At 33.8% G+C, this 15,754-nt stretch overlaps 3 protein-coding genes and 1 long non-coding RNA gene across 4 annotated transcripts; 1 reads left to right on the top strand and 3 right to left on the bottom strand.

The window, feature by feature from the left end:
• Positions 1–1,921: 1,921 nt before the first annotated feature.
• LOC110671050 (uncharacterized) lies at positions 1,922–2,462 on the bottom strand. The gene is made up of 2 exons (XR_002498008.2): positions 2,200–2,462; positions 1,922–2,083 (listed from the first exon to the last, which is right to left on the bottom strand). It is a non-coding gene; the product is annotated as an uncharacterized LOC110671050 (long non-coding RNA).
• Positions 2,463–4,839: 2,377 nt separating this feature from the next.
• LOC110671087 (proteasome subunit beta type-2-A) lies at positions 4,840–8,062 on the top strand. Its single transcript, XM_021833465.2, has 3 exons — positions 4,840–5,207; positions 5,296–5,419; positions 7,587–8,062. The coding sequence occupies exons 1-3, from the start codon at positions 5,050–5,052 to the stop codon at positions 7,911–7,913; spliced, it is 609 nt and encodes a 202-aa protein (XP_021689157.1). The 5' UTR covers positions 4,840–5,049; the 3' UTR covers positions 7,914–8,062.
• A 1,615-nt stretch (positions 8,063–9,677) lies between these two features.
• On the bottom strand, positions 9,678–11,038 carry LOC110671085 (non-specific lipid transfer protein GPI-anchored 25). The gene is made up of 3 exons (XM_021833464.2): positions 10,589–11,038; positions 10,249–10,314; positions 9,678–10,066 (listed from the first exon to the last, which is right to left on the bottom strand). Exons 1-3 carry the CDS (start codon positions 10,944–10,946, stop codon positions 9,831–9,833), a joined length of 660 nt encoding a protein of 219 aa, XP_021689156.1. The 5' UTR covers positions 10,947–11,038; the 3' UTR covers positions 9,678–9,830.
• Positions 11,039–13,034: 1,996 nt separating this feature from the next.
• Positions 13,035–15,712, bottom strand: LOC110671093 (sugar transport protein 14). The gene is made up of 4 exons (XM_021833471.2): positions 15,489–15,712; positions 14,509–14,831; positions 13,793–14,422; positions 13,035–13,703 (listed from the first exon to the last, which is right to left on the bottom strand). The coding sequence occupies exons 1-4, from the start codon at positions 15,628–15,630 to the stop codon at positions 13,251–13,253; spliced, it is 1,548 nt and encodes a 515-aa protein (XP_021689163.2). The 5' UTR covers positions 15,631–15,712; the 3' UTR covers positions 13,035–13,250.
• Between the last annotated feature and the right edge of the window lie 42 nt (positions 15,713–15,754).

Below are 15,754 nucleotides of genomic sequence, written 5' to 3' on the forward strand. Positions count from 1 at the left end.
GAATTGTTGCATGCCTGCAGGGAGAACCAAGGATGACAGTTGCCAGTATGTGTCCACCATAGACGGTGGATGCCCAGACACAAATCAGTGCCTGGAAACATGCCGACCGTGTTATAGAGGTGTCGGAAATGTCCGTTCCTACTGCGTTGCACCAAGTGGACCAACTCCTTATTGGGAATGTCGGTGTGCATTTTTTGATCGGGCTCCTTGTCCACCACTTCCTCCACCGCAGTGCCCCAGACCTTGGCCTCCTGCAGCCTCTACCAATCATACCAGCCTCCTTCCTGCCCGATACTCGCGTGTAATCCCATCACCATCCCCTACTTTGTAAATTGAAAAAAAAAAAAGAAAGACTGATAATTTAAATTATCATGTATTTTTTAATTAATAAATTTTAATTTAATAATACAGTTATGACAGTTTAAATTTCAATTAACATTACATTTTTTTAACAAATTATTATTATTATTTACTCATTAAAAATTAAGAAAATATTCAAATTATTATACTAATATCTGTGGTATGTACTTTTTAATTTAGTCAAGCCTAAAAATAGTTTCAAATTGCCATATTTTAGATTAATGTTGAGCTTCGAAAAATTCAAAAATTTTCATTTAATTTAAAATTGACAGTAAAATAAATTATATTCGCATCTTTAAATGTAAAATATTACATACGTGGATCATAAATTTTTAGAAAATTTCATTTTATATATTTAAATTGAAATCAATTATGAAAGAAATATTTATACAAATTTAATCTATTAATTAGATAATTAATTATAAATTGATATAATATTATTCTTTTATTATTTATGATTGAAAAAAAATTATGAAAAAAAATAAATAATATGTTTATCTAACTATTTTGATATATAACATAATATTAATAATGTAATTTATTAATAATAGAGAAACTAAATTTACTTTAAGAAAATTTTCCCCAATTATGAATTACTATTTAAAAGAGTGGACAATTTTATTTAATTTTTTTAAAAAAATTAATAATATATATATTTCATTAAATACGTATGAATATGATAAATAAATTTTAATTTAATAACACCGAAATCATCTCTGTAGCTATAAAATTTTGACTTCAAGTCTAATTATACTAAAAAAGAAAGAAAAATGCATGATTGTAACGTACTGCATCATAATTTCACCTTTCTCCCTTAAAAAGAACTCACTGCATGGCACCCATCGTCGTTTGATCTCCACCACCATTTTATCATAACTGCCATGGCTAAGCTAAGTATTTTCCTTCCATCTACTTGTTTCTCGCCTTCTTTTTAATCATCTCAGGTTGTTGTATATATTTGTATTTAATCTGTCTTCGATTATATATTTCTTTTCTAGATCAGTGCTCCAAGAGACGTCCATCGTTTGCCTTGAGCAATTATACAAACCTTAATCATAACCTTGTGTAACCACCTATCATAGACTCATAATAATTAATTGAACATAAACTCAGAATAATTAACTGTAAGCCTTTTCTTTCTTTTCTACTTAATTTACTTATTTTTGATTTCTTGTATTCACGTTGATTTCATTTCAATTAAGGATGATTTTTATAATTCACTAATATTATAGAGAACTCAATATAATATTTTACACCTTTAAAGCATATTATTTTAGTTTCGATATCCCTCTTCTTAATTAATACCAAAATTAAAAGAAAAAAAAATTATACATAGCCAAATATCTTATTAAATTTTAATAAATATTTAACTGTGTTATATTATATTAAATCCTACATAAAGTAAATAATTTTATTTTGAAAAAATAATAAAACTAGTATATATATATATATGCTCCGAGGTTTAATTTCACAAGTTAATGTAATGGGTACTCATTAGCCTATGCACTGTCTTCACTCACCAACACAAGGAAAGGGAGAGAAAATAAAAATAAAATAAAAATGGGGAAGAGAAAACTTGGTAGATTATATAGTTTTATTGGAGATGATAAAGAATACAAATATAGTTAATGAAATTATCTCATTTTATTGGGGGCTATAGCTAGGGAGTTGTAATCCACCAAGTGCGCCTTGATCGCTCAGGGAGTCTTCGCACTTAACTTTGCTGCAAAAATCACATACATACATATATGTAAATATTAATCAAGTTTATCTAATAATTTACGCATAAAAAATCTGTAATTTCTTTGTTGAAATGAAAAGAAATGTTTGTTGTATTACCGGCAATTTCTTTATCGAAGCAGTCAGTGTCGCACTTCATTTCACAGAAAGTCTGACCTTGTCCTCCAGCTTTGCACTCTTCTTCGCAAGTGTTGAAGCATGAGCCAAATTTGTCAGCCGCAGCCTGAGGAAGCTGGACAGCGGCAATTACAACAAGGCACATGACTAGCACTGCAGCTACCTTGCTTGCCATTTCCAGTTGTCTCCTTAAAATAATTTGCACTGCTCTTTTAACTTTCTTTTTTTTTTTTTGTGCTTTTTGATCTTTCTTCCCTTGCTTTTAGAAAGGAGAGGATGATCCCATTTATATGGTTTCATTTGGATTAACGAGTGATGAACCTTTAATGACGGTAAAATTTGTGTATCATCATATTTTTAGGCAGTGTTGGTGTAATGAGAGATTGAAATTGGTCAATAAACTAACTCCTATTTTTAACCAAGATATAGTCCTTTTCTGAATCCAATCCTCACAAAATAACTTTATTTTTATACAGAGAGATTATAATAAGTAAATCTTAAACTTTTAATTTTACAACCTTTATTACGCTAGATAATTAAACTAATTTAATTAATTAGCAAAACTCTACATAAAAATAATACAATAATATGAATATTTTTTTAATCAAACCCAAAATATTATAATATATAAAAATTAATTTATAACATCATTTTATTATATTTAAAAAATATAAAAGATTTAACATAGGCATGAGATTGTTCTGCACTACAAAAATTGTAAGAATAAGATACCATATTAAGGGACAAATTAAAATTTATGATCCACAAAAATATTTTTCTTAAATAATTGGAAACAATTATTTTAATCATCCACTATGAATATTTAGGGACGACAAAAAAATATGGTTTCTAAAAATATTTTATGGAGACTATAAAAGAGAACCACTTAAAAATTTTGTCCCCAATTATAAAATTAATTTAATTGCTTTTGATTTTTTTTTCTTTTTAAGATATGCCTGATTATTAAAATTTGGTTCTTGGAGTTTATTCATTTGGGAGCTCTTGGATTTTGCATAATGGTATAAAGATATTTTTTTATTAGAAAATATATTTTTATAATGAACTTGTGTTTTTTATTTTTTTGAAAAATTTAATCTTATATGATTGGTTTTTTTCTTTTTTCTCTTACATAAATTACTTTATGGGATCACGTTTGATAAATAAAGTTTGCTTCATTTAGTTTATGACTTTGAAACTCTTAGATTTTGCTTATGGTATTTTAATTTTTTTTTAATTAAGTCTTATTTTTTTTATAATATTTTATACTCTTTCAGTTTATCAAATGAGAATATTTTACTTTTTTCTATACTCTTTTTTTACAATTATAATTATTTGAAATTATCTCATAAATAAATATTTAGTTTATTGAGTTCTTGAATGTTTATAATTACTTTCATTCAATTATGAGTAAATACTTTTATTGATAATTATGATTGTATAAATGATTATTTTATTTTTAATTTGTAGATTATTTAAGTAATCAATTGTGTAGTTCAACGTCAAATATACAATGAATAAAAATAAATTTACAAATCAAAATCAATTTTAAATCATATTCATGTTTATATTTAAGGACTTCATTGATTAGCATTAAGGAGAGATTCATATTTGATGTATTAAATTAATATCAAATTTGGGAATACCTAAATCTATTTGTCCCCTATAACATAGTATATGGGATGACAACAGCCGCTCTAAGAAGAAGATGACATTTATGCTCATAAGTTAAGGATAACAATTGTTCCTTATGTAATGGGATGACTATTATCCCTTTAACATAGAGATGACTCCTCACTTGAGGGGGCAATAATTGTCTCTAAAATTGAGATAACTCTAATTTTTATGTTAGATGGCGATAATTATCTCCAAATATGGAAACAGTTATTATCCTTTAAATTAGGGTCTATTATCGTTCTCTTTTTAAGAAATGATAATTATTCATAAATATAGAGATGACTCTTTAAAATAGTTCCCCAAAGATTTGAAAACACTAGCTAAGAGGACAAATGTTGGGGACAACTTTTATAGTAGACGATTTTTGAGGTTTTAGAAGAAGATTTTAATCGTTCCTAATCTCATTTTGTTATAGTGCCGTTTGATGGCATGGCATGAGGGTATGGTGTAAGTGGAAAGCCGACAATCCTTGTCATTGTCACTCTTTGTTCTTTGTTGATGCGGTTGCTGCTCCTTTTGGCCATTGCCTCTATTTTCTTCTTGGCCCATGGTTTTGGTTCTAATATAGTTGTATCCTACTCTTCTTTGCAACTCTTTAATGGTCTGAGGATGGTTTCTCATAGCTGTGCATGTTGCTGCTTTTGGGAGCCCTGTTATGGCATTATTTGGGGTGGCAAAAAATGGATAGCTTTTGCTGGATCATATGCGAATTGAAAAATCGAGTTTCTCCTCAGAGTTTTATTGGCTTTTGGGGGCTTAGGCCTTAATGTTCATATGGTGTAATTACAGGTTAGAGTTAGGGATTGTTATGTTTAAGCCTAAGGCATTGTATGATCAGGCTCTAGGTCTTTGTAATTGGGCTCTAACCCCATTCTAATTCGATAAATTTTCCTATCTTAAAAATGAAAATCTTCATCTTTCGGACCGGATCAAAGTTTTTCCCATAACACAACGCTTTGGCCTACCAAACATTACCCTATAGAAGGACCACAATGACCAAAATACCCTTCCCATTGTCCAAAATTTTCTACTTGTTCCTCAAGAAGAGATCCATGAGCTGCCATCTTCCTCGATAACCAAAGCAAAATCAATACAGAGAAGGGTTAATAAAATCAGTAAAAATCTCAGCACGTTAGAGGAGCAAACAGATCAACAAGAATGGAGTGCGTGTTTGGACTAGTAGGCAATGGTTTCGCGATAGTAGCGGCTGATACATCGGCCGTACACAGCATCCTCGTACACAAGTCCAACGAAGATAAGATCATGATCCTTGATTCCCACAAACTCATCGCCGCTAGCGGCGAGCCCGGTGACAGGTCTCTCAATCACTAGTACTGTACACAAATTTGTGAACAGATTCATGCTCTCTATTTTGGGAATTTGAAATTTTTGGTTTTGTTGCAGAGTTCAATTCACGGAGTACATACAGAAAAACGTGGCACTGTATCAGTTTCGTAATGGAATTCCTTTGACCACTGCAGCTGCCGCCAACTTTACACGAGGGGAGCTCGCTACCGCTTTGAGAAAGGTAATTTGGTTCCATTTCTTTTGCACTGCAGATTTTGAGGGTTTAGGGCTTGGCACCATGCTTGCTTCGTTGGGGAAATTTAAGTGTTTTTGTTGCTTTCAGGAGACGATGTTAGGTTTTTCGGTTCGCTTATTCATTGATGCGAATTGAATGGATTGAATATGGTGGCTCCATTACTTTGCTTGGTGATTCGAAGTAAATGTTGACAAATGTTGATGCATTTTTTATTGGCTTAGGCATCCTGTTTATCGAATAAGAGTAGTTTGTCTTGATTATTTTTAATGATGATGGTGTTTTCTCTGAATTGAAAGTTTTTATGCTCAGCATGTTTATTGAAGACCTAGTTTGCAATAGTAGGAATTTGGCCTAGGTTGGACAGTAACGTGCTCTCTTCATTCAATTGAACTGTGTATCCCATGTTGGTTATAATTATATCCATTTAGTTCATTTGATTCGCACTTTTTACCTTATTCTTTCTTTTATTTGCTTTCATCAAAGGCAACCCTAGGGAGGGCGAGATTTGGAATAAAAATAGAGTGACCTTGCATTTGCTGGGATTTGTCTCAAAGCTTGATTTTGAGGAATTAGAGCTGTAGCCATCATAATTAGCGGAGAGTGCCTGGTAATAGAAAGTAGAAGTCTTCAGTGTGCTGTGAGAGCACATAAAAGTCAATGTTTATTGATTGGTCAACTTTAGAAAGCAATTTTTTGATCTCTGCTTTTGACAAAGCACTCTCACCTCGCTGCTGATCAAGCCCTTAGAACAGGAGGTATCAAGATATCACTAACTTCTCTAGGTACTTCGTTATAAGTTTTAGGACATTGCTTATTTGCTGATTTTAATTAATTGTTTACCTATGTTAAATAGTTTAGACATAATCACAATTGTCCTTTAGTTTCCAGGATAGAAGCTGTAGGAAATTGGGAGGCTTTTTCTAGTAAATGATTGTCTTCTCTAGAGAAGAAATAATTTTGTTGTGTCAAGGGTTATTTCACCGTTAGGTACACTATTTTCCTGTGACTTCCCTGGTACGCAACTTGGTGCAACATCTATTTTCCAATTGTCTTTTGAGGATGGATGGGTGCACACAACTCTCATGGGTGGATTCTCCTACCGCTTGTAATCATCTAGCCCCTTTCTATTGGGACCTGCATAGCCTTTTTGGGCTGAATCTCGAGTTTTTTAACCAGAATCTTGAGTTTGGGCATGCCTGTTTGACATTTTATAGAGCCTGAGATTTCTTGTCCCTTTTGCTCTAATAAGGGCTTTGGCTTTTCTAGTCTCCTCTGGGTTGAGATATTTAACCAGGTTTACCTGTTTCGAGTTGATGACCTTTGTCTAGATGTGCAAGGATCTTTGCTTCTATCCGCGTGGATGATATTATTTAGTCTTGAGAAGGCATATGTGGCTTTTGGGGGCTTTGCTTACACTAATAATCAACATGGCAAATCTGGTCCTGGCTTGATACTATGGCAGAGGTGTGCGTGATTACATATCTCGGAATTCAAATTGAACCCAAGGCTTGTTGAAGTATTCAACTTTCATAAAAGCCATATGAATTCTTAAAAATCCCTTTTACATTGGGAAATTCCTTAATGAGTGACTGCTTTGTTGTAAGACAGTCTTAACACATGAGTATAAGCATAAATGTAATGCAGATTTTTTATAAAGAAAAATGTGAATAGTGCATCATCACTTAACTATGCTTATTGATTTTTCTTCTTGTAATCCCATGTGTTTTTGGATTCTTATTCACCATTTTATGTCTTGAGTCCTTCACAATCATTAGCTTGTGAACTGACTTAGGTTCTATTTGGCATTGAGGTTCTGAGTAAAAAAAAAATGTTTTTTTAGAAAAGTACAATTTTACATTGTGTTAAAAGAAGCAGTTTGGAAAAAAACTTTTTTTTGTTATTTTGGAGTTCTTATGATTAGAACATTTCAAATTTAATTTTAAATCAATTTTAAATACTCTTTAACTAACATATTTTAAAAAAGTATTTTTCTCAACAGCAGTCAATGCTAAACAAGCCTTTACTCATTGAGCTGGAATCATTTCTAGAATGAATTTAGCATATCTTCATGTGCTAGAACTATATGTTCCAAGCATCATTTGATGTAACTATTAATAATATGCCTTGCTAATTACAAAGTTTGGTTTTTCAGAACCCATACTTCGTGAACATCCTTTTGGCTGGCTATGACAAAGAGACCGGCCCTTCTCTTTATTACATTGACTATATTGCTACCCTGCACAAGGTTGAAAAGGGAGCATTTGGGTATGGCTCCTATTTTTCTCTCTCCATGATGGACAGACACTTCCATAGTGGCATGTCAGTGGAAGAAGCAATTGATTTGGTTGATAAGTGCATAATGGAGATCCGATCCAGGTTGGTTGTGGCACCACCAAACTTTTTGATCAAGATTGTTGACAAGGATGGAGCAAGGGAGTATGCCTGGCGTGAATCTGTTAAAAATGATGTAGCAGCCTGAATGTTTCTGCTCTGGGCTAGCATTTCTTGATTATGTTTAATTTGAGTTGCCAATAGCGAATGCAACATTCGACTGCCCAGAACTAGTTTCAAATGCTTGTTTTGTACTTGCATTTCGATATTATTGCTTATTTTCTTGAGAAGTTATAATTTCGAACGTCCATATTTCATGATCATGCCATACCCCGAAGCAGGAAGTGAATTAAATTTAAGAATTACTTGGATTGGATGCGGATAGCTGGGTATAATTTAACAGAAATTTTCGGTAGTGAATTCTGCTATGAGAACTTTTATTATGCTGCAGAACCGTGTTATCTTCCCAGATGAAATCAGAATGTGGATGAGAAGAGGGAATTGTTATTTCAGGCAGTTCACTAGCTTTTGTGATATTCGGAGAAATTTCAGTTCTAAGGAAAATTATATAACATGTTAAGAAATATGCGGTATCAAGAAAGCCTAAAATCCCAAAAACAGATGTTGGAACCGTATCAAGAAATTTGCTGTAAATGGTCTCAGGCGGCCTGGTATTGTAATCCGTTGAGGTGCAAATCGGCGCAAGATTGATAGTCTACGCATTAAAATTGTCAACCAAAACCACTGTGCCTCGGGAAATATACCATATAATTTCTCCTGTAGCTCAAATGGTCTAAAGTTTCTTCACGCGAAATCCTTCAGCTCGTGATTTAGAGAGGCCCATAGTGGTTGCTCTCATACTACGGTGCCCAGGGCCAAAAGGGTACTAACCGTATGCTTATGCTACTCTGATTAGTGGATAGTGATTACCGCTGTGCGCTGGACCTCAATCAAGGGTGAGTGAGACTGAATGGTCTCTGAGCCGGTGTTTTAAGGTGAGTGAGTGTTTTCCCTTTCTTTTTACTCTTCATGTAAGATTAATGGCAGTAGACGTGGGTTTGCTCTTGCTTAGATCTTTCTATTATGCTTGATCGTGCCTTCTATATTCCTATGTTTGTGTATTTTGAGATTGCTCACAGTTTGCTGAACTGAAAGGAATTTTTTTTTTAAACTCCATTTTGTGGGCATGGGTACGTTTGATGGGAAATGGGATGATTATGAGTACTCTGTCATTGGAGATAAAGGTAAAATTGGGTTCATTGATTACCAAGAAGACCAATCTGTGTGTAGTTGTAATCCAATTGAAGAGAGTCCGATTGTGACTTCTCATGCCCCTTTGAAGATGGGAAACCTCTGTCAGTGTTTCTTGGAGAAACTACTGCAGATTCAATCACTATTAAGAACACCACCACCGAAGCTGTCGATTTTGTAGACCAAAATTTATGCCTCCAATCCTGAAAGGTCTTTTACCCTCTCTGATGGAGCCTTTGGCCTGGTGACACTTTAACCATTTGGCTAAATTGCAAACCAAAGGAAATTGGCTTGTACACTTCAATTGTGCATTTTGATGTGGGAGATGATAGCATAGAGCGAGTGGTTTTTCTACTGGGGGAAGATAACATATCCAGGTCTTTGGCTTCAAAAAAGCCCTATTCAAGAGCCACAAAAAAGAAGCAATTCACTGTAGACACATTTGTTGATGGTTCGCGACCTATCAGATCGGTGGGCCAGGCAATAAATAATAGGCTTGTGCGTTATGATATTCCTAAGGAGACAAGAGAATTAATTGAGATCAAGCAGAACCTTGTTTCTATTATGGCGTCTAGAAAGAGAGAATTTTGTGCGTTGCTAAGAAGTCACTGTGCTGGACTTGTGACATGTAGTGATGTAATGCCATTTTTAATTCTAGATAGAAAAAAATGTGGTTTTTTTTTGAAAACATAGATCAGGTGCCAACTCAGAGATTATAGTCTGACAAATTTGCCATTACAAAACAATAGACCATCAAGTAGAAATTACATGGCATGGCAGCATTGCAGATGAGTCAAAGATCACAGGTCTCTATTCAGAAAATAGAAAAGAGAAAGATAACAAGGGAAGTTAGTGCTCCAGCAAGAAACCAGCTTTTGATGTTGCTAATAATATTTTTCATTGCAGATGAACAGCTGGTTGGTTTAAGCAATGGCTGTGGTTCTGCTGGAGATTCGACAAAAGGTTCTGATGTCAAACTTGATGGTGTGGGTGAAGTTTCTGCATTTTCCGTTGGCGAGCTTGTTGAAGAAGGCGCAACAGTATCTGGACCTGCGAATTTGTAATAAACTCGAGTATTGAGCATAAATTCCCAAAAACTATGTTGGTTGCAGGAGATGAAATGATTCAGAGAGCATTTTATCTATGAATTGCCAAATGATGTGGTGCCAAAAAAAAAAAAAAATTAGATGCAACTGTGAAAAAATTGAAATAATGGTATATAGTCTATTTACCAGAATCATGGGGTTTTGGAACCACTGAACTCGTTGTACTCTGGAGAGGGGGCAATGCTGGCGACCCTGATACATAACATTAAAAACTCGATAGCTTTAATTGAAATATTACATTCCTGATGTGCATGCTAACTTGCGCCCAAAATTCAAGAAGAAATTATTATGCGCCATTTACTTTCCTCCCTTTTTTTTTTTTTAAGCTCCCGAGAGGGATTCTGTGGGTTCAATATGGATAGATCTCTAAGACTCTAAAATTCCCGAGATTTATAAATATTCAAACAAAATTTAACTAATAAGGAAAGATCCAATACAATCTATCAAGGACGCATTAAATCCAAACCTGAACAAATCGATTCCAGAGATCCTCTGTCCTTCATCGCCAAGCTGCCATTTCCGGAGGAACAAATAAAAGGCAAAGAAACCACTCTTGATTTGTTCAGCGGGAATCCAAAGAAGAGAGGCTGCCTCATAAGGTAACAGAAGCAGTTACCATCGCTGGAATTGAAAGCCTTAGAGAAAGCGTCGCAGCACTGAGAGGTAGCCGTGTCCGTGCGGTTATTTGGCTTCACGGAGACGTAGCCGAGGCACGGGGAGAAAGCGACGAGTTCGTCAGTGCAGCCTGGGGGTAATGGCGGTGGCAGTGAAGCAGTGGCTACGAGGAAAGTGGAGGCGAAAATGAGAGGAAAAATGGCAGTCATGTTTCTGAGAGAAAAGAGAGTGAGAATTTGGTGGTTGGTTTGGATAGTCTGTTTGCAGAGGTTAGTTACAGCCTTTCTAGCACCGTGGCACGCTTCCAAAACTTGCGAACGAGAATATGATGGCGGGAAAGGTTTTGTTTGTAAGTAGAATTTGACAAAAGTACCCTTCCAAATCATTGAACGACGCCGCATCCATTCGATGCACAAAGTGATGCTGGTAGGCTGGGCAAATTTCGATTCAAACCAAAAACTTGAATTGAATTAAGTCAATTCAGTTTAATCGATTCGATTTTAAAATTTAATTAGTTCAGTTCGATTTTAAATTATAAAAATTTCGATTATTTCGGTTCAGTTCGATTTTAAAATTTAATCAGTTCAGTTCGATTTTAAATTATAAAAATTGTAATTATTTCGGTTCGGTTTGATTTTAAAGAGAAAAAATCACTTAAATCAAACCGAACTGAATAATAATTTATATGTTCAAATCGAATCAAATTGAACTGAATCAATTTTTGAATTGATTTGTTTTTATAGGAAATTTATGAATTATATTTAATTATATATATATATTAATTATTTAATTTTATTGATTAATGGTTATTAGGTTCAAACCAAAGTCAAAATTAGATCAAATAAATTGAAAATCAAGTCTAAATTAAAAAATCATCAAAAATCAAAACCAATGAATTTAAACCGAACCGAACCGAAATAGATCTATTCGATTCGATTTGATTTTTTATCAATTTTAGTTCAATTCAGTTTTCAAAATATATAACTTGATTTTTATAATTTAATTCGATTCGATTCAATTTTTTATTAATTTTAGTTTAATTCAATTTTCAAAATATATAATTTAAATTTTATAATTTAATTTAATTCTATTTAATTCGGTGTGAATCAAATGCCCACCCCTAGATGTTGGCGGTAGTGACTAATGAGTGACATTCATCGGCCTTTTCTGTTATTTTCAATTTTGCCATTGAAATTTGGGATCATCATGCCTGATGTTTCATTTTGGGTATTGTTACGAAAATAATTTTAAAAAAATATTGTTATGAAAATAATTTTAAAAAAATATTGTTACAATTTTTTTTTCTTTTTTTTTTTTTACAAAAGGCCATGCACATTAAAAGCCCTAAAAGGCCGAAGGTTTATAATCTCTAAAAAGGCCTAAGGTTACACGTAGATAAAAAGGTCAAGGCCGAATAACACATAAAGGATCCAATCTTTGAAGAAGCCTAAGCTCAACACCATTAGCAATAAAAAAAAAAAAAAAAAATAGAAGGCTTGAGCTCAGAATACTAGACCCATGGCAAGCATAAATGACCTCATGCCGATAGCAACAGGGGAATCGTACGTCATCTATTTATTTCACAGAAGATTATACAATATTTTTTATATATATAAAAATAATATTTTTTTTTCATATAAAAATAAGTTTTTTTTAATATAAAAAATAAATTTTATATTATTATGAAAGATGATATATACACTGGATGCATCTAATAATTTCTTCTTATTTTACATTATAAATTTACTATCATTAAAAAAATCTTATAAATATTAATTATTCTTCTCATTTATAAACACTTGATAAACTACATTTAAAATATTTATCACACAAATTAATTTTGCCGCATACTTATTGCATAAAATATTGCAACACTTCTTACATCAAACTGTCTCAAATTGTAATATTTTACTGTCTTTTTATGAAGAGGACATAAAAAACGAGGGAGGGTAAATTTATAAAATACGTTAGTGTTGCGTTTAGATGCATGAATTGGGATTTTAATTATTTAATTTAAAATTTGAAATTTATTAATTTAAAAATTTTTCATTTGACTAATAAAAAAAATTTTCAAATTTTGAACTTGAAATTTATTATTAAAATAGTTAATCAGCCATAAACAATTCATCAACCACTCCTGGTTCAATTCGGTCAACATAGAATTTAAGAGATGTAAACTTTTTATTTATTTATTTATTTTTTTCCTTTTAACTTCCAAGGAACATTCAACTCAACTTTCTCATCTTAATTAACTCTAATTTCTAGTCCTATTTGAACATAGATTCAACAGATATGAATTAAGGGAAGCAATTGGGTGTTATTGTTAAGTTTAATTCTGAATTTAACATCAACTTTGATTAAAATGTCTGCTATCAAGAAAGAAATGTATTCTAAATTACAACTTGCGGTAGCCAGACTTCAATTAGTTAGGATTAAGGATTTGTTGTATCAAGTACTTTCTTTAACTCACAAACAGGAAATAATGTTTTCTTTTCCCCATTTGAGGAGATAATTTAAACTTGCGAGCCTAGCTTGCCATCTGGTTCAACTTGGTCCCCATCTCCCACTATGCGCTTCCAGAACCAATGATTTTGCCAGAGAAGATATACCTCTTCAATTGGCACTTGCTTTGTTTCTGGCAGCAAGAAGAATATGAAGCTGCTCATTATCAAAATCAAGCCAGCAAACAGCAAAAAGATTCCATATCGAAGGTGGCAGAGTGACACCAGGAAACACTGTGCTATCAGAGCTGTGAAGAGCATGTTGACACAGACCACCATACTCTGGCCAGCTGATCTCGTCTCCAGTGGGAAGATCTCGCTCGGAACCAGCCAACCAAGAGGGCCCCAAGATCTTCCATATGCCAAGACAAACAAGCAAATGATTATCACAAGGAAGATGCCAATTCCTTTTGGGAGGGTTACCCCTTGTCCAAACTTCAGCGCCAAAGTTATAGCCACAGCCACCTGCAAAACAAACGGTGAAGTGAGTATTTGGTAGTTAATGGCTTCACAAAGAGTTAAAGAGAATGGGAAGTCTTGAGAATTGTGGTTACCATGAAGCAGAACATCTCAGTTCCAGCTTCCAGAAAGAAAGCTCTTCTTCCAAATTTGTCAACTAAAGCCATTGAAATGAGGGCACCGACAACAAGTGCTCCACTGGTTATGACGGATGAATATAGAGATGCCCCAGAACCAAAACCCAAGCTCTGAAATATTACAGGAGCATAGAAGAGTATAGAATTCATGCCAGTAAGCTGTTGAAATGCAGGGATTCCCAAAGCCCCTATTATTAATTGGGGGCGATTCTTTCTCTTGAGAAGGTTCTTAAACGGGTGCTCTATGGCTCTTGCAGCATTGCTTGCATCAATAAGATCAGCAAATTCAGCATCAACTTTTGCTGTCCCTCTAATTTTCTCCAATACTTTTCTTCCTTCTTCTAATCTGCCTTGTTCTACAAGACTGTTGGGAGTCTCAGGGAGGAAAACTCCCCCAACAAACATTAGAGTCGCAGGAACTGTGGCTAAACCAAGAGATAACCTCCATCCCCATGGATGGATTTTTTCAGTTCCATAATTTATTAGGTTGGCAATCAGGATTCCTAAACAGGTTGTCAATTGGAACAATTGGTTAACTGCTCCACGCACTTTTGCAGGAGCCATTTCTGAAAGATACAAGGGAACTGCCTGAAACATTACATCAAGAAAAGAATCAGCACCATAAATGAAGTTGCCATAAGATTTTTGTTTTTGATTGAAATAATTGGACTTACTTGGTTGCCAAATCCAATGCCTACACCAAGCAGGATTCGTCCTATGATCAACATTGAAATGTTCACTGCAGCTGCATTGAGGACTGCTCCTAAAAAGAAGCTTATTGATCCAACAAGAATGCTGGCTCTTCGTCCTTTGTTTCTGGTAACATGGGAGGCTCCAAATGTGGAAACAAGAGCAGCAAAGTACAATGAGGATGTAAAGAGTGTGAGTATTTGGCTATCGTATTTACAGTAATCTGTCTCATGGAGATGTTCTTGCTTCCTTCTATACACTTTCGGGAAGAAGTCTTTCAAGAAATCATCCATGGAGGTGACACCGCCTGAAATAAGCACACAACATATATAATCTTAAATTCAATGCAAAACTTTCTTTTATCTTTTCCTTTTCTATGAGAAAAACCAATTAAGACAACTTGTGCAAGTACTTAAATTTGAAGAATTTTCATCTAATCTCAGTTGCACTGCTTCTGTTGATTATTGGAGATGGTACTTTGTTGGGAAATCTCGTTTACTCTCCCGCAAAACGAGTATTGGCAAAAAAAAAAAAAAAAAAAAAAAAAAAAAAAACTTCTCTCTCTATTACGGTTTCGCTATCTAAAATTTGGCAATTGGTAATTCATTTTTCGTTTTTCTGGGAAATTCCAACGCTCAAATCACTATCATTTTGATAATACAAACACCATGAAAGAAACCAGAATAAAAATCAAAGCCGTAGAAATTATCTTGTTTGATAACTTAAAATAAAAGAAAACATTGTCATTTGGAGTGTTGATAATTCCATCAATAGCCTGTCTATGATATTGTGATGCAGATGTTTACATTAAGAAAAAACAGGTCATTGTTCAAAGTATTGACCAAGAGCTAACAAAGGTAAATAAGAAGAATAGATTAAAACAAAAACTTTGGTCTAGGGGAATTCATGAAGAGAAATCATCATTATTTAAAAACTTTGATAGTACAAAGAGAAGAAAACTAACCAGAAACACCAAGATCATACCCAAAAAGGGATCCTCCAAGAGCTGCAACTATGCAAGCGAATATGAAGTAACCGGTGATCTTATATTCGTAGAGATGAGCCCTTTTGAGGGTTCCTCCATCTGCAAATCCTCCACCAGCCATTAACTCTTTGTGTCTCCCTCCTTTTCGATCCAAGGCGAAGGAACTCGAGTATTGCAGGTAAGAACTCACTCTGAATACAGTCTGTAAAGGGGCCGTTATAAAGGAGCAGTTTCAAACCCAATGA

The sequence above is a fragment of the Hevea brasiliensis genome, chromosome 15, assembly GCF_030052815.1.
Source record: "Hevea brasiliensis isolate MT/VB/25A 57/8 chromosome 15, ASM3005281v1, whole genome shotgun sequence".
Taxonomy (NCBI): domain Eukaryota; kingdom Viridiplantae; phylum Streptophyta; class Magnoliopsida; order Malpighiales; family Euphorbiaceae; genus Hevea; species Hevea brasiliensis.

Bases quoted from the DNA above. Each gene is read 5' to 3' on its own strand.
- LOC110671093 (XM_021833471.2), bottom strand. From the start codon at position 15,630: ATGGCTGGTGGAGGATTTGCAGATGGAGGAACCCTCAAAAGGGCTCAT. The intron at 14,423-14,508 runs GTAAGTCCAATT...GTAATGTTTCAG, and splicing joins GCATTGGATTTGGCAACCAA to GCAGTTCCCTTGTATCTTTC. The intron at 13,704-13,792 runs GTAACCACAATT...TTTGTTTTGCAG, and splicing joins CTGAGATGTTCTGCTTCATG to GTGGCTGTGGCTATAACTTT.
- LOC110671085 (XM_021833464.2), bottom strand. From the start codon at position 10,946: ATGACTGCCATTTTTCCTCTCATTTTCGCCTCCACTTTCCTCGTAGCC. The intron at 10,315-10,588 runs GTTTGGATTTAA...GTTATGTATCAG, and splicing joins TCTGGAATCGATTTGTTCAG to GGTCGCCAGCATTGCCCCCT. The intron at 10,067-10,248 runs GTAAATAGACTA...ACAAATTCGCAG, and splicing joins TCCAAAACCCCATGATTCTG to GTCCAGATACTGTTGCGCCT.
- LOC110671087 (XM_021833465.2), top strand. From the start codon at position 5,050: ATGGAGTGCGTGTTTGGACTAGTAGGCAATGGTTTCGCGATAGTAGCG. The intron at 5,208-5,295 runs GTCTCTCAATCA...GTTTTGTTGCAG, and splicing joins AGCGGCGAGCCCGGTGACAG to AGTTCAATTCACGGAGTACA. The intron at 5,420-7,586 runs GTAATTTGGTTC...TTGGTTTTTCAG, and splicing joins TCGCTACCGCTTTGAGAAAG to AACCCATACTTCGTGAACAT.